This window comes from Diceros bicornis, chromosome 9 (genome assembly GCF_020826845.1).
Source record: "Diceros bicornis minor isolate mBicDic1 chromosome 9, mDicBic1.mat.cur, whole genome shotgun sequence".
NCBI lineage: Eukaryota > Metazoa > Chordata > Mammalia > Perissodactyla > Rhinocerotidae > Diceros > Diceros bicornis.
The window spans coordinates 27,439,360-27,458,120 of record NC_080748.1 but is presented as its reverse complement, the minus strand read 5'-3'; the positions used below and the strand labels follow the sequence as shown (position 1 = coordinate 27,458,120).

Genomic DNA, 18,761 nt, shown 5'->3' with positions numbered 1-18,761 from the left:
CTGTCACAAATAAACTAGCTTAAGAAAAAAACTGATTTGTGCTATTCTAACCACATCTTGTTCAAACCATGAAACATTCCCAGTTCATGTCATCTCCACTATGAAGCTCTGCCAAATCTTTAAGGCTGGAATTCACCTCACCTGTCCCTCCTACATGTTCCCAAACCACCTTCATTTTTATTAAACCATCACATTCTGTCTTATAGTTACCTGTAGCTGTATTATTTACTCTACTAGATTAAATGTCCCTGAAGGCAGGGACCTTGTTTCATTCATTTTTATTTCCCTTTGCTCCACAATATCAAAAAAAGGTACTTCAACCAATGTTAAATCTGAACTTGGGATGAGTCATATTCAGTGACAATGCTGTTTGCACTTTACCATACCCACAGTCCATAGTCCATGTACTTTCTCCCTCTGTATTTCAAACTTTGATTAATTTAGCTCCAAGTCTCTCAAACATTCCACTTTCTCAAAGTTTCACAAGGATACACAAAACTGTTTGCATTAGCCACATTCACAAAATTTAGAAAATAAAAGCAAATGTACAGCCATTACACAACTTTAACATCCAAGTACCAATTCCTTTATTCCAAGCAAAAACAATGTTCCCAGCATTCAACACATAACAGAAAACCAGACTGTTGCTGCCAGTGATAGTCCACGACAGTAACTTTAAATTGTCCAAGGGGATTGAGGAAGCATTTTAAACTATTGTCACTCCTACCGAAAGATTTTAGCTGACGAGAATTTATTCTCATACAGGAGTAAATTTGCATTTTATCATTAAATGGTATGATGGCCCTAATTGGAAATTACCAGTTGATAAACTTTCTCCCTAAAATTTGTGAATATATCTGAACGCTGAAATTTTCTTACTTAGAATTATGATTTATATTTTCATCTCTTCCCCTTTAAAATATATTTAACTTTTAAATAGTGAGTAGAATGAATAGAAGTATAACTAATAAGTGAATAATTAACTACTAATATGAATTAGTACACAAATTAATGTTATACAGTACCATTCCCAAAATATTCTATCCACTTCCTATGTTTTTGTTTAAAACATCAGGTGCTAAAGTTATTAAAAATTTATTTTTGCGAAGTCTAAAGAGAAAATTAAGCCTCAATAAATGTTCCTAATTATACATTATTCCAAAACCAAGATACAGATGTATGATATTCAGGGATTCAACTAGATTCAAATAACAAAAATCAGTTGAAATTTACAAAAAGATACTAACTGTATAGTCCACGGCTCTCTGCTAGCAGAGATTAATACTATATAACACCTAGTTTCTAGGTTGGTTCTCTATCATCTATGTTTGCATCTCCATTTATAGCCCAATGCTTAGTTAACAGGATCACCCTTCTCAGGGTACCTACTTTTTTCTTGCAGATTCAAATTTTGAGAGGAACATGCATGTACTATACAATCTCTAATTATTTCAATGGCTGTCCAGCTACATTCCTCCATACTCTGTTCAGCCTTCTACCCCTCAGTCTACTGTTATCTTAACTAAAGAAAAATGACAATAGTGTCTACCTTAACCCCTCTGTAAACATCATAAAGATGTCCAAAAAAGCTCAATCTTTAGCAGCTTTGCAATTCTGAGATAGGGAATGCAAAGAAAGAGTAAACACTGAGTCAGCATAGGAAGGGTCCACGACACAAATTCACTGCTGTCCCACTTTATCCCTCTATAATTCTAATGCTTCTATATTTGACAAGAAAACTCTTTGTTGTGTGTTTCCTTACACTCAGAGCATAATAACCTGGAATACACCAAGCTGTTTCAGAGACAAGAGTGCTTTAACATCTTTCTGATAATGTATAGCATTCATTAGTCCTTTTCATTTTAAAATGTGAAAGGAAAATCACTATCAAAATACTGCAAATATAAAGAAGGCTTTATTTCCATAAATTCTCTTCATTCTGTAATAATTTATATATCATCTTTGGAAGTTAAAAATTAACTACATGCTATCATCAATCTATTTTGAGAGAGATAAGATTATTCCTTTATTTCTCTTCTTAGTTGGAGAGTAGAAAGGGAAAAATTATTAAAAATATTATTTATTAATTTCCTATGTCACATTCCAACCCCAAACAACTGACCAAGAAGGTTCTTTTTGGTCTATAAATGTGCAGTATAATAGCAGGTATTTTTACTTTGAAATTTCATATCAAAAGTGTGTTTTTAACTGGGTATTTAATGATATGACAATTACTGTTTTGGGTTTTTTGTTTAAGGAGGATAATACCATGTCTTACTACTGTGATATTGTGATTTATAGTAAAAACATACATATATTTGGTCTTTGTCCACTGTTCCCGGCAGTGCTCCTAAAACCCTTGGAATTTCCTAAGTGTTGAGATCAGATCAATGTGTCTTTTGTTATGTTAATGAGGCAACTCTTGGAAAGCCTCAGGTAACCTAAGGTTGGGGGCTGGTTGCCGAGGAAACCAGCTACATGATTAGAGGGTTGAGACTTGCATTCCCACTACCTAAACACCCCAACCTTCCGGGAGGGGAGAGGGGCTGAAGATTGTGTTCAGTCACCAGTGGCCAATGAGTTAATCAATCGCACCTCCATAAAAACTCAAAAGGGACGAGTTCCGAGAGCTTCCAGTTTAGTGAACACGTGGAGGTGCTGGGAGACTAGCACACTCTGAGAGAGCATGGAAGCTCTGCATCCTTTCTGCAGACTTTGCCCTATGCATCTCTTTTATCTGGCTGTTCCTGAGTTGTATCCTTTTATAATAAACTGGTAATCTAGTAAGTAAAATATTTCTCTGGGTTGGGTGAGCCAAAGTAATCCAGAGGAGGTTGTAAGGACCTCTGATCTACACCCAGTCAGTCAGAAGGTGGGGAGGAGGAGTCTGGTAGGACTGAGCCATTAACCAGTGGGATCGAACACTGTCTCCGGGCACAGTGTCAGAATTGAGCTGAACACCCAGCTGGTGTGAGACAATTGCTTGGCGTGGGGAAAAAACTCGCACTTCGGAACTGATGTCAGAATCAGACTTATCTTTTAGCCATACATGTTAAAATATTGACATATAAAACAGGATGTCTGGAATTTGCTTCAAAATAATCCAGGGAAAGGTAGAAGTGGGTAAGGATATAAACAAAACAAGACTGGCCATAAATTATAATCGTTTTAAAGTGGTACACAGGAGTTAAATATATTATTCTCCCTACTTTTGTATATGTTTGAAAGTTTTCTAAAATATAGCTTTTGTTTTTAAGTGTGTTGTGTTAAATAACACAACTACTAGTAGAATCAGAAAACCTGGTTACCAACTAGATTAGTGGACAACATTATTTCTCTGTGCCCTCAGTTTCCGCATATTTGGAAGAAAGGAGTTGGACTCAAATTCTGACATTCTTGCTAGTTCAATTTTTTTATGATGCAATTGAATATGACTTCTACACTTTGAATTTGGTTTAAATAACAACTCTAAGTATAATTCAGAATGCATTTATAGCTAAATCTGATATAATCTTCACAACTGTTACCAAAATAACACTATAGTACCTACTTCATCTAGGCCATCGTTCCTGGGTATTCTGCATTCCCTCAAATACCTTTTCTTCAAGTACTACCTCTTTTAGACCCTTTATTCTCTGGAGATAACTTTGTCAAAGAAAAGAGAGGCCATCAGGCATAACCTGGTCCAGTTTCCCTGCCCTGCTGCAGCCCATCCTCACTTCTGTCTGTACTTCAAGTCTTTCCCCACTGAGTCCCCTTCAAAATCTAACCACAACTTGTATCTCTTCACCTCCCTAACAGCTCCCCACTCACCTTAGACTCAATCATTTATTCCTTTTCTAGCCAGGTCTTTAAGTCTCTTTTTAGCTCTGGTTTCTTCAATTTAGCCTACAAACAGTAGTCAATCCCACACTTCTAAAACAAATAAGGAGGAGGAGGAACTCAAGCTAACCTGTGGCCCCTCCTTCCCACGACTACCAAATTTTTAAATTGAGTTTCTACTGACCGGTTCTACTATCTCAACTCCAACTCACTCCTTACCCCATCATAATCTAGCCCCCAGCCTGCACCACTTTCTGGGTTTTCCACTTCTCACTGGCCGCCAATTGCTAAATACAACGAACGGCTTATTTCAAGTGCTCATCACACCTCTCCTCTCTGCAGCATCTGATACTGTAACGACTGCCTCTCCTTCAGACAACCTTCCTCCCCTAAAGTTCTGATACACCACTTTGCTGTAAGCTTCCTACAGAGCATTTTTCAGTGGCATTTTCACCAGCCCCCTAAAGTGATGTGGTTCCTGGGCTTCTTTCCTCCCCTAGTCCTTGTTTCTTCTTATCCCCATAAGCCCTCATCTATATTATCACCTTAAATGCTCTAACCACTGCTTGAACTATTTTCCAAATCTTCACCACTGGCCACATCATCCTAGACCAGGGGCAGGCAAACTACAGCCTATGAGCCAAATCCAGCCCTCCACCTGATTAATAAAAGTAACTAAAGCTTTAGTAGAATAGTCACACTCATTTGTTTGCCTATTGTCTATGGCTGCTTTCATGCTCACAGCAGAGTAGCTGTGACATAAACAGCATGGCCCTCAAAACCTAAAATATTTAGGCTTTTAAAAATATTATGGCCTTTTACAGAAAAAGTTTGCTAACTTCTGTTCTAGAAGGTAAAATATACCAAATAAATAGTCCTAATAACTTTTCCAGCCTTTGGACCCCAATGCCAGTGCTTTTTGTCAGACCATTCATCTCTGAGACCCCTGAGAGTTTTCTAACTGTTCCTCCCAACCTCTCTTCTCACCCTCACCAATCCATCTCCTATGATGCAACCAAAGCAATAGTTCTGAAGGCACAAAACCCACTTCTCTATTTAAAACTTTCCTCACAGGAGAGGTTTTTCACAATCTGGCCTGTGCCTATCCTATTCAACTTTCCAATCATTCCACCTGTAAGAAATACTGAATTACTTCATTTCCCCAGAACATATCATGCTGTCTCTTACTTCTAGGCCCACCTAACACTTACTACCAAAGAAAGACCTACACGTTTTCCTAGTTTCAGCTTAAGCACAGTTATCTCTATGAAGACTTTCCTGAGTCACCCATGCTCCGTCTTTCCCTGTGTGCCTACCATACTCTTTACATACTTCCATATAATAATTATTTATTTGCTTTTACATATTTCCATACTAGTCTACACATTCCTTGAGCAGGGACCCTGAGGCAGAATAGGAGAATGGTTATTAAGGGCACAGGGTTTTAAAGTGGGAAATCTAGGACTAAACGCCAGTTCTGCCACTTCCGACTCGTATGTTCTTAAGCAAATCACTTAACTCATTTTCTTCATCTGTATAATGGCAATTTTGTGAGGATGATTTAAGATTATTATAAGCAGAGTGCCTTGCACACAGTAAGCGCTCAGCAATTATTGGTTATCATTATTTTCATTGTTTCATCCCTCAAACTTAGTTCAGAATTCAAATAACTGCTGTGTGAAACAACTGAAGCAAGCTAGTTCCTCACACATTATTTTCAGCTGCACACTGGATCGTTCCACCTGGATAACACTTGGTTCCCAAAACTCATTATCTTTACTCCCAAACTGTTTCAGTTAGAGTGACCAACTTGCTGAGGTTTGCCCAGGACTTTCCTGGTTTGTACACTGAAAGCCCTGTATCCTGAGAACTCCCTCAGTCCTGGGCAAACCAGAAGACTTGATCACCTTAAATTAGAGTTATGTTGCAAAAAATAAAAACAGGCGAGTTCATTTAAGAAACTAAAGTGGGGGAGGGCAGGAGAATTTATTGGAAGAATATAGAGCAGTTCACAGAACCAAAGAAGCTGAAGAACAGATCTGTGAAAAAAACAGGATGAAAGCAACTCCACAGATCTAGGCGACAGGAATTAATGGAAGATTTATTCACAGTACTTCTGCCAGGATGAATCACTCAGGTCCCAGTACTAGCTCACTCAAGATTTAAATGCCAGGGACAGCATTTGATTGGCCTAATTTGTGCTATCCAGAAAGGGTGAGGCGCCATAACCAAAGGAGGCAGGAACACTTAGATTAAAAATCCCAACAAGAGATATCCAAGGGCAGAAAAGTAGCTTCCAAAGGCCAAACCAGAATGCTGTTTCCAAAAGAAGGGGAATGGATATAAGGTCACCATATCAACTGTTGCTTACACACACCATGCCTTCAAGACTCCATGATATAACACGTTATTCATGTTATTTTTCTTTCTCTCTTGGCAAACTCCTACTCATCCTTTAAGACCTAGCTCAAGAGTGATCGTCTGTGCAATCTTAATCTCCCCAGGTATTGTTAGTCACTCCCTTTCTCCATGCTCTCATAGTACTTTGCAAATGTAGCAGTATCATAGAACTTACCATACTCTACACTAATTATATGCTTAGGTATCAGTCTCTCCCACTAAACTGAACTTTCCTAGAACAAGGACAATATTATTCATATTTATAATTTCTGGCATTAACAACACTTGCCTGGCACCTAGCAAATGCTAAATCAGTATAATAAATCTGTTATCCAAGTCACTATCAAACTAAAAGGGAAGAGAGGAGCTATACAGGTGAACATGCTGACAGTATCAAAGAGAAAGATGACAGAATAAGAACAAGGGAAGGACAGGCAAAAAAAAATTATGAAGAGCAAAAACTCCACAAGCATAGAAATTAAGGACAAAATTCTGACAAATCTAAGAACATGAAGGCATCACTTATATAAAAGCAAGAACTGATACCCATATGGATAATGGTGATTCTCAAGAACCAAGAAAATAACTAAATTATATTCTATTTAAGGAGACAGAGAAATGTATAGGATATTTCAGAAACCCTGGCATTTTAAAATAAAATTTGGTATGTAAATAAATAAACTTATAACCCAGAAAACTCAACTGTTCAGAATGATTAATTCCAAGCAAATATAGTCAAGATTTATTTTACCATATTTTAACTGTTAATGTCAGTATCCTAGACTGCAATGAAAGTTTTCTTTTTTTTTTTTTGAGGAAGATTGGCCCTAAGCTAACATCTGTTGCCAATCTTCCTACTTTTTCCCTTTTCTCCCCAAAACCCCAGTAGACAGTTGTACGTCATAACTGTATATCCTCCCACTTCCTCTATGTGGGACGCCGCCTCGGCATGGCCCGACGAGCGGTGTGCAGGTCCGAACCCAGGATCTGAACCTGTGAACCCCGGGCCGCCGAAGCAGAGCATGCGAACCCAACCACTACGCCACCAGGCCGGCCCCCCAAAAGTTTTCTTAATAGCAAAACTGCCACAAAATATAGCTACATTCTCCTTACATTTTTAATATTGTTTTACCTAGAAAGTAAAAGAATAGAGACTTGGAAACAAGAATATAGCCAAACCTTATGCTAAGAAAACAAGTCAACTTAGGAGTGGTGTCAGTCACAGAAAGAGAATGCCATCGACTTTGAAGTTAGATTTTCTAGACACATCTTCTAACTCCTTTACTGGATACCAAGAAGTTACTTTTTTTTCACTTCAAATGTTATTCAGTCTATATCACGTTTCACCAAATCGAGTAACTGACATCATGACATTAAACTATTCTTTATCATCTAAATCCTTTGATCAATCTTAGCATCACTATTGGGATATATTCTCAAGTACACAGCATCACCAATTGAAGTACTTTTTTTCCAATCAAAAACGCTTAAACTGAAGATAATCAAGCCTTTAAAATTAACTTCTAGTTTACAGGAAATCTGGAGGGTAGGAAGAAATAGGAGGAACAAGTTAAGCAACACCACAAAGAGACAGACAAATCCAGTAATTAGGACATTCTATTGGATTGAACCATATAAAGTTGCCAATACTTGGCTGTTTTGAACCTCAAAAATGGCAATTTCATGTGGTTAAAATTAATATAAGGAAACTAACCTGATTTCTTCAACAAATGAATGGCATTTAAAAAATGGTGGAGGACAACAGCCAAAAGGTGGAAGCAACCCAAGTATCCATCGATGGATGAATGGATAAACAAAATGTGGTATATACTACAATGGAATATTATTCAGGAAGGAAATTTTGATACATGCTACAGCATGGAGGAACCTCGAAGACATTATGCTAAGTGAAATAAGCCAGTCACAAAAGGACAAATATTCTATGATTCTACTTACATGAGGTTCCTAGAGTAGTCAAATTCATAAAGACAGAAAGTACAAGGGAGGTTGCCAGGGGCTGGGGAAAGGAAGAACACAGAGTTATTATTTAATGGGGACAGGGTTCAGCTGAGGAAGATGAGAAAGTTCTGGAGGTAGATTGTGTTGATGGTTAGACAACAATGTGAATGTACTTAATACCACAGAACTGTACACTTAAATGCTTAAAATGGTAAATTTTATGTTATGCACATTTTACCACAATAAAAAAAAATGGCGGGAGGAACCTGTTCTATATTAAAGGAGACTTAAGAAACACAACCAAATGTGATCAGATCTTGTTCAATCATGGTTCTAATAACCAAATGTAAAAAAAAAAATTAATGGACAACCGGAGAAATTTAAATGTCGACTGGATTAGATGTTATTAGGAAATTATTAATTGTGTCAGGATGATATGGTATTTTTGTAAGAAGGCGTTCTTATTTTTTAGAGAAGTAGCCTTAAGTCTTCAGAAGTAAAATATCACTGTCATAAACACATAAACAGACGAATAAAAGATGAAGCAAATACAGCAAACTGTTACCTATTAAATCTAAGTGATACGCATATGGGATTAATTATACTATTCTCTCTACTTTTCTATATATTAGAACATTTTTATGATTAAAAGCAAGAAAATTTTAAAAATTATTTCACTATGCACATGTCTTAATCTCCCAATACTTTACCTATGGTGATAAAAAGTTTGGACTTGATTTGGGAAGCAGTAGGAAAAGGCATTAAAAGATTAAAAGTTTCAATTCAAAAATATACTTTAGGAAAATTATTGTGCTGGTCCAGGTACTTAGTATGGATGTATTCATTCAAGAAATATTTTAGTGCTTACTTTGTTCCAGCCACTGTACTAAGAAGCAGGCAATGGAGATATATAGTCTGTGCCCTCAAATAGCTCACAATCTAGTAGGAGAAACAGATAAAACATAATTAAAAATACACTATCATAACTACAATGAGAAAGATATACTCAGAGTTCTTCCAGTAGTAAAGAACGGTACCTAACTCAACCTGGAGGACCGGGAAGGGGGAGGATTCAGGAAGATTTCTCAGAAAAGCTAAACCCCGAGATGAGTATTGAAGAGGGGTAGGCATTAGCCAGGCAACAGGAGGCAGGGAAGGATATTCCAGTCAGCAGGATAGCCCTGAGAATAGAAATAGCACTGGCAAGCAGGGGAGGGCAGGATTCCAGATTATGTATAAGCATATAAGAAGTTCAGTGATGCCAGAGCTTAATGGGTCTGGGGGGCGGGGGAGAGGAAGGAAGGTTGAACCTGGAGAAATAATCAAGTATCAGGCTCACTAGAAAATCTCATGAATTGGGAAGAACAACACTTTGGAGGCAACTTTTAAACTGCCAGGTGATAAGTAATAAGGCCGAAAGTAAGCTAGAGGCAGTGGAATAGAGAGGAGGGCCACAATCCAGAGACAGCACAGAGATTCAAGCTACATGACTGGCATCTGACTGAATGTGGAAGATGAGGAAGGAGTCCAAGAAGCCTCTCAAGTTTCCAGTTCAGGTCACAGTGAGAGCGATGATGCCATAAACAGAAAAAAGAGAAAACAAAGGCAGAACACAGCATGAAACACTTTGAGCTTGAGAAGCTGATGTGATGCTCATGTGATTAATTTCCAGCAGATGATTAAAACAGATTTAAGCTCCTCACACTGAAATGATGGTTAAAACTAAGGGAGCTGCTGATACGGGCAAGAAAGAGTCTGTAGAGAAGAGAGTCACAGACAGAATCCCAAGACATACCTTCACTCACTGCGTAGGAAGAAGAGCTGACAAAGCCAACCAAAAAAAAGTAATCAATGAGGTAGAAGGACCAGGAGAGATTATACAACCTGTTAGTGAATTCAGGAAAGGATAAATTATAGTGTATCTGCTATATGACACATAGATTCCTTAAAAACTTCATTTTCTGCAAAATTAGGAAGAAAGAGGGAAATACATCAAGGCAGTTGGGGCAATAAGCACCTTTAAGACAGAACATATGGTTAAAAGGAGCCAAGAGGCAGAATACGGGTGAATTAGCAAAGTGCATACTCCTGGGCTTGCTATGTTCAACTGTATTTCTGTACCTGAAACTGTGTTCAATTGCTGTTACTTGGGAGTGCTAAACAGTTAATGTGCTGCTAAAAATCAAATATGAACCAACATGAATTTTGCATTACCTAACATCATTCCTCTTTACTATTCAAGTATGAATTAGCTCATGCTACAGAAACATATTATAGCAGAAGAGACTGTCAAAGGAGGGCTAGGCAACAGTATCAACACCATGGAGTCAACACCAAAAGAAATTATTAATATCTTAGAATAATACTGTACCTTTCATTCCCAAATGCAGTGTTTTCAAGTAATGTATCTAGTCTCTCTTCTCAAAGAGTATTTATTAAGTTTTATATCCTGGTAACTAAATGACCAGTCCCAGCCCAGTCCCTACCCTCAGGGGACTTCTTGACACAGCCCACATACTTTAACAGCTATACACACATAGAATTTGTTGTACATCACAGCAATTTATGCCAAAGAGGTAAAGGAAAATTCATTTAGGAAAGCATGAGAGAGAAGAAAAAGAATACGGACTGATAACACTAAGTTATGTTATTAGTCAATCAGGAAAGGCCCTACGGGGAACTTGTGAAGGATTTTTTTGAACTAGAATGACATGGTGTGGCAGAATTGTAATCTTGGTGTTCCAGAGATATATGAAGGAGTCTGAGTGAAGAAAGAATTTGCTAGAGTGAGCCCCACTAAATAGACAGCAAAAGAAGGTATACAGAACAGAATGTACAAAGGCATGGAGAGGCAACTGTACTGGTTACTCCACCATCTCAAGTACTTTATCATGGCTGGCACAAAGGAGATATAAAGAAAAGTGGTAGGTGAAGTAGAAAAGGCAGGGCCTTTTGTGGAATTACTTGTGGCATGCTAAGGACTTCTAATTTTATCCTGAAGGCAATGGGAATGATATTACCAAGAAAGTAATATGAAAAGGATTTCATAAAGATCCACAACATACACTGGGGAGGGAAGATACCGGAGACAGGGAAACCAGGTGCACTATCACATTTGTACAGGTGAGAATGATAGGGGCGTAAACGAGGGCAGTGGTAGTAAGGTTGGTAACAAAGGTAAAATATAAGGGCTCTTCAGATGACTGACCAATACAGAAAAGTGAAGGAGGGGAAGAGAAGGGAGTCAAGGATAAAGTTTTAAGCCTGAACAATTAGGGAGTATAACTTACCAATAGAGGTTCCTGAGGGAGAGAGCAAACCTGGTAGTGCTAGCTGAATTTGCAGATGAGAAAATATACATTATCCCCCTAGTATTAGAAACTAAAGTGCTGGGGCTGGCCCGGTGGCATAGTGGTTAAGTTCACGCGCTCCACTTTGGCAGCTTCGGGTTCACAGGTTCAGATCCCAGGCACTGCTCATCAAGCCATGCCGTGGCAGTGACCCACATATAAAATAGAGGAAGACTGGCACAGATGTTAGCTCAGGGACAATCTTCTCACACACACACACAAAAAAGAAACTAAAGCATAAAGTCTAAGTGTTAAGCCCAAGGATATGGGTTATTATTTTTCGGTGAAACCAACTAATTGGCTCCTTACAAATAAGGAAATTTTGCAAGAGTAAAAAGAAAAAAAAGGCAAATAAATCAAATGATAAATAGTACATCAAAAATTTTTATTAGCAAGGTTTTAAAACACCAAAATAATAATTTCTGTGATATAGTCAAGATTTCTTAAATATTTTCCCCATTAATTAACTTTTAGACGTGCTGCACACAAGTCTTAGGCTCCACTCAGTGGAGAGACTGGACAGCACAGGGAGTGAGAGTTTTGGCTTTAGTGTCATGCTGCTTCACTCTAAGTCCAGGCTCTGCCACTTTTACCACCCCACGACTTAGGGCTAATTACTTAAGAACTGTAGGCCTCAACGTTCCTCAGCAGTCAACGTGGATAAAATAGTACATACTTCATAGGATTGTTGTGAAGACTAAACAAATAATCCATATAAAGTACTTGGTACAGGTACATTGTAAACCCCCAATAAATGTTAAGATTTTTAAAATAATTATTATTATTGTTACTGATGAAAATGTCACATCCTTGAGGTATACAGGAGCAAGAAAAAGAAAAGTTGACCTGAATGGCAGTTACCTGAGTGTTTGATTTGTAAGTATTCATTAAATGGAGCAGTTCCATTTTGTGCATTTTTCTATAAGTATATTTGAAAAGTTTTAAATACTTTTTTCAAAAGGAAAAAGCCTAAGAACTGATGCCTTACACGAAAATGTCTGGTATTAAAACACACATTCCAGACCAAATAAAAGTAATTAAGAGTTTCCTTTTCACTATGTATTTCCTAGTTTTAGTTACAAAATCCATTCCCCCTACCCAAGCTCCAAAGTGGTATCAGTGGTAATTACTCCTTCCCTTACCTCCATCTGTAAACCTCAGGATAACCTTTACGCCCTTTCTCTTCTTTGAGCTTTACACAGAAGAGGAAGGGAAAGGAGGAGGAGAAGGAGGAGGAGAGGTTCAAATCTTCTTTCCATGTTATGACCATCCCCAGTCTCAATTTTTTGGAAAATTCCTCCTTGCATATAGGATAACAGCACTATTCTTCCAGAATTAATTCTAGATATTGCTGCCAGTCACCGTTTTCCACTGCTCTAATCATGTTACACGTCCTAACTCTACTCTGGAATAAACTCCTTCAGATCTGCCTATCAAGAAGACATTTCCAAGCAACTCCCTGCCACAGACATATTCTCAGGCCACCATCTAGAAGTCTCATCTCTTCACTCTTTAATCTAACCTCTCTTCTTTTTCACCTGGAGCTTTATTCACTAATTTCTTATGTGCCCTGTTGAAGTTCAGTACATACTTCCTATAAAATTCACCCACCTCTTTTCTATGAAACTATTCCTAACTGAATGACTACGAAATTACTTTCTTCCTCAACCCTCTCCCCACTCACAATTCTCTGGCATAACTCTACACTTTTATTTTCTTTAGAAAATATGTATTTCATTCTTGCATCGAGCATCTTATTTGTGTATCAGCTAGTTGTATAATTTATACTATATCTTTTATCTATCCTATATGTGAAAAGGTAGGAATGATATCTTGCCAGAGCGAATCTCACTGTTTTGAAATAGCCTGATGATCGCTACTTAGTCACAGAGCTAAATCGTAGTATAAGTTTTTAATGTAATATAGTTTCTAATGGATAAGACTAAATTAGTTATGGTGTTTAGTCTTAGCGATACCTAAATCCACAATAAAGGATCAGATTTGATTAGATTTGACCCCAGTTTACCCTTTAGTCACATCTCGAGCACTCCTTTCTCTCACAGCAGTCCTACTACATTCTCTCAGGACTCTTCAATTACTGCCACCTCAAGTCTGGAATGCCCCTTCCTTGCCCTCTCCCTTTCCCCGGCCAACTTTCTTTCATCCTTCAGGATCAGCTCATTCCCATCAATCCACCAGGAATCAACCAGAACATCTCTCTTGACTGCTCAGCTCCAAGTTAGCATCTCTTCATGCATTCTCAGAATACACTTATTGATGTACTGCATTGTAATTATCAATTTACTTTTCTATCATTCCTACTGAACAGCAATCTCCTTGAGGAACTGCAAACTCCTTGAGGGACAGACTGAATTTTACTCCCTTTTGATCCCCAAGACGTAACATTATCAGACACCCAATAGACAATTAGTGAACAAATGCTCGTACCCACTTCGTGACCTTGCGCAGGCTACATGAAGCACTCTTGAGTTTCCTCATCTAAAGTGCTTTCCTTCTGTAAAGTGGGGACAATGCCATACCAAGCTCATAAAGTTGTTATAAGGATAAAATGAGGTATCATGAAGCTCTTAGTTTAGTCTCTGTCATATAGAACTACCATTTGAATGTCTGCCATTTCACCCCTTCGTTACCCTAATGTATCCTGGGAAACGTGATGTTGTTACTACCAATAGTTTCAGACTGAAAGGCTTAGCAACCACGTATCTTTTTCATGCATCCAGAAGTCACTGGTTACATTCTGATCATCAGCAAATATTTATTGTGCACTTATTACATGCAGGAATCCCTACTAGGTATCACTGTGTTCCCAGAACACAGTAACAGAGGCAAACAATAAAACAAAAACCTGTAACAACACCCAAGAAAGGAAAGAAAGTTGTCAGCTCTTCTCTACAAACAACATGCTTATTTTTCAAACTACATAAGTTTTGCTTTATAACAGGGGTAAGCTTCAAGAACAACTACTGATGGAAAAAGTTCAAAATTAACTCCTATCATCAAGTGGACCAATAACAGGAGGCAGTTCCAAAATTTCTTGTTGCTCTTCCTAAGTTTCACTTTTGCTTAGAAGTATTTCTCACAAAAGAAATTTAACCATGACCGAGGCAGAGATAGACGACCTTTATCTGTCTCATTCAAACGGGAATTCCACAGTATTTCCCTAGGTTTTTTCCAATTAGTATTTAATTTTGGAGCTCTGAAAAATGGCCTGAGTTTTGTCTGGTTTTCTACGAAACAAGGCTGAATGGCATATTTTCCCCACCACCTTCTCTCTGAGACAAAATGCACACTTCCTAGTCACACTGGCCCCTTAGCAAGAATTACAAAACTGCAAATCATGTCATCTAGCATTAGAAAAAAAGACTGTGGACTTAAAACCACTTTCCCCCTAACAAATCCAGAGGTCAAAGTCCCAGTGAAGTTTATGCATTATACTACACTGCTTTTAGTAGCTGCAGAGAGACCTCTAGCGCTGCCTCAATAAGCCGAGTTTGCAAATAGTACCTGCTAATGTCACCTTAATGAGACAATGGCAACATGCTGAGTAGCAACGAACTGTGACCACGATGAATGTTTACAGTTTTGCAACCACTCGGAAATTCTTCCAGCTGGGAGCAAGAGGTATATATAAGGCCGTATGAACCTACGTATCCAATTTATTTCAGTAAAACATGTCAAAGAAATTATTATCCTATACACACCCTCACTACAAGAAAGGCTAAGAAAACAAGTCTTGTGAGCGGAGGTCGGAACAACGTCTCTTCCGAAGCCTCAACACAATAGATGGTAAACTATTGTCCACCTTCAGCTTGCTCCAAATGCCAGCAGTAACAAGAGTATGAGCTGGATCAGCTCAGCACGACTAGTCCAAAGGACAGCCTTGGAATATCAGAAAATGGTCCTGGCGCATCCTACCCTCCCCCATCCACCACCCTCAAACAAGTCAGTTACCCGGCTGGTCCCCACCCCCCTCTGCGGGCCGCCACCGCCCGCCTGGGCCCGGCTCGCAGGAGGCAGGCGCGGGGACCGGCAGAGCCGAGGCTCCATGTGCGGCAGGGCGGGACGCAGCGAGGGGCTGCGCCGGGCGGGAGGCTGCACGGGCAGCCGGCGCGAGCCGCGCCGCCCCCTCGGCGGTGCGGTCGACTGACCGGGGCGGCAGCATCCCCGGCCCGCGAGGCCCCGGCCCGCGGACCCCGCCTCAGCTCTACATCCCTTCCTCGCCGACAGCAGGCCGCGCCCGCGTGACGGAGCCGAAAACCCCGGCATTTCCCGGTCCCCGCGCCGGCAGCCCCGGAGGGTGGCTGCAGCCCGGCCCGCGTCCCGCCGTCCGCTCCGCCCAGCCCCGGGCCGCGGTGACGGCAGGCGGCGGCCAACTCTGACCCACCGCGAGCCGGCGAGAACCAGCCCGGCGCCGGCCCCCCGCCCCTCCCCGCCGCCGGGGGCCAGCGCGGCCAGGCGGGCGAGCCGGGCGGGCCCCGACCGCGGAAGCACACTCACTTCCACATCGCGGCCCTTGTTCTTAAAGCTCTTGATGCGGTGGTTCTCCAAGCCGGGGTTCTCAGCCATGGCTGCGCGCGGCTCCGGCGGCGGCTACTCCTGCGGCTGCGGCGACGGCGGCGAGTCTCGGCGCGGGAGGGGGAGGTGGGGGAGGACGGGATGGGAAGGGAGGGGGAGGGGGAGAGGCGAGCACGTTCCGTGACGCCTCCGAGCGCGAGGTGGCAGCAGCGCCGGGGGAGGCGCAGGCCGTCGGCCGGGCGGGGAGGAGTGGGGCGGGAACAGCGCAGAGGAGCTGCGCGCGCGCCCGGGGAGGCTGGGGGTCACGTGACCAGGGGCGGCCACGGGCCTGGACTCCGGCTGATTGTGCCCGGTTGTTCTCGGGGTGACTCCCACCCCACCCAACAAGGCCTTCCCGCAACCCCTAGGGCCTGCAAGTCCTGTGCCAACAACGGAGCCGTACTGAGCGGCTTTACTGCCCGCTAGACGCGGAGCACTGGGGGGGGGGGGGGGGACTACAGTTCCCAGCATGCCAGACTCCAGTGGGGGTAATTCTCCTAGCCTTGACAGAACGAAAAGAATGCCGGGAACACTAAGCGCGCGCCTTTCTGCGCGGCGCGCTCTGAGCTCCTTGTCGCGAAGCTCCGCCTCTAAGGCCGCCTCTGGGCGGGGAAGCGGGAGGAGCTTCCCCGGAGACGGCACCTTGCGCCCTATTGGGAAGGAGGGGGCAGGGCTTTCTGAGAGGCTCACCTCTCTCCCTGCAGCCTAGAAAATGCATAACCGACGCAGGGTTCGTGGTTTGCTCACTTGCTTCTCTGGGGTCTCGTGGAGTATCAGCCACCCTCCTTCGCTGTTCTCTTGGTCTGCTTTGGTTTTATAAATAGCATTCATTTCCACCTGACATGTACATATGTATGTATGTGATATGTGTGTTTATGTGTGTGTTACCTAGCTTATCGCACCGGAATTAACTCAGTAAGAGCAGGGACGTTGGCTGAATCCCTTGCATCAAAAGTGCCTGGCACGTCGTGAATACTCCATAAATACCTGAACAAATGAGCGCTCTAGCGTCTCTCGGTTTCTTCATCATCCTTCCAAGCCCGGTTCTGCAACCTTCATTATAGGAGGTCCTGCATTTCTGTGCCCCAAACACCTCTTGTTCCACCACCACACATAATCTTCTCAGCCTTTAGGCAGCAGTCAAGTACTCGTCCGCAGACTCGCCAGTCTAGCATCTCTCTTTAGATGTCATCGGAGGAATGATCAAGGGAAATTTGGATCTATAACACTAATAGAGTATTGCTTTCTGGAGCAAGTGGACTTCTTTGATTATATGTGAAATAATTCAGTTTCAGAATCTATGGCAGATAGAAGAGGTATGCGATGTTACAGTACAATTCAAATGACACTGAGGTCATTCAAACGTTGGTAGAAATATAACCATAAAGAGATTAAAGAAGACATTCTTTCAAAGCAAAGGGGCCTTGAAGAGCCTGGGTCCAGAGGTAAAAAAATGAGGCCTTTGGTGGCCAGGCTATGTCTGGGGCATTTGTTTTGTTAGTGATGGGACATTGGCTTTTTGATAAAACACAGGCCCATTTAAAGGCTTCAGACCATTGTTGCCATATTGTACTGTGGGCCAGTCTTGCCAAAGGTTCATTTTTTTAAGGCAAACCAAAAAGCTGGGTTCTTTTTACTTCATTTTTAAATGTTGATTCACATTTTCTAATGCACTTCTGTGAATCAGTCACTTTAGAACTCCAGGCTCTTACTTTGTACTATGTGATCCTAGTCCAACCACTCATTTGAAGAGGGGGAAAAAAACCAAAACTGAAGCTTAGAGTGAATAGATTGCTTCAACTCTAGTTCTTCAGGTGATGGAAAGTGCATGTTTGCCACTTTCGCTGATTGACTGGAAGAGAAACTTCTAGACTGTTGCTCAGTCTCTATTATAATTGAGCAAGGCATTCTCTTTTCAGGTTACTTTACCCCCTGCTACCACTTCTCTTCACCCTACTTGCTGTCATCAGATGTGTTGTCTTTCATCATTCTGAAGTTTTAGACATATTTAGTGAGCACTTACCATGTGTCAGTCATTGCACCAACACTAGGATACATTTGTAAACAAGACAGCCTGGTTCCTGCTTCCACACAGCTTCGTGTCTTTCAGAGTAGACAGACAATAAAATAAGTGGTCACCCCAAAAGTGTGGTGGGTGTCAAGGCTCACAGTAGGGAGATCTTTATAACCTGCTGATTCCTAAGACTCCTTACATATGAGGGCAAGATCACAAATGGAGGTCTACATAGCACATATATAAATATTTAAAAATTATACATCAAGCTTACAAACTTAAATAAAATATATTCTAACCTTTGACATTGACAAATGCACTTCCTTTGCAACCTGGAAGTCTGGGTTTGAATTCTAACGTCCCAACTTCTTGGACTTCTGCTTCAGAATTTGGTGGTGCAAAGAGGGCTGGAAGCCAGCCCCCAGCCCATTTTTTGTTCTTCTTCTCTTCCATGTCCCGGCGCCATCCTATACTGGAATAGACCTTAAGAACATGTGTGCATACCTCTACCCACGAAGTTCAAGTCCTGCTTCTCACCACTAAAGCTCTATTTACATCCCCCTACCCACCTCAAGAGATGCCCCTTAGCCATTGCTCAGGCCTAGAGCGTGCAAAGCAGTAGCATCGTGTGCCCCCAAAGG

At 41.2% G+C, this 18,761-nt stretch overlaps 1 protein-coding gene across 1 annotated transcript in view; it reads right to left on the bottom strand.

The window, feature by feature from the left end:
* KPNA3 (karyopherin subunit alpha 3) overlaps positions 1-16,206 on the bottom strand; it is an 85,247-nt gene extending 69,041 nt beyond the window's left edge. The window contains exon 1 of the mRNA XM_058548125.1: positions 16,050-16,206. Coding sequence (XP_058404108.1) covers positions 16,050-16,118 — 69 coding nt within the window. The 5' untranslated portion in view covers positions 16,119-16,206. The remainder of the gene's footprint in view (positions 1-16,049) is intronic.
* Positions 16,207-18,761: the final 2,555 nt, after the last annotated feature.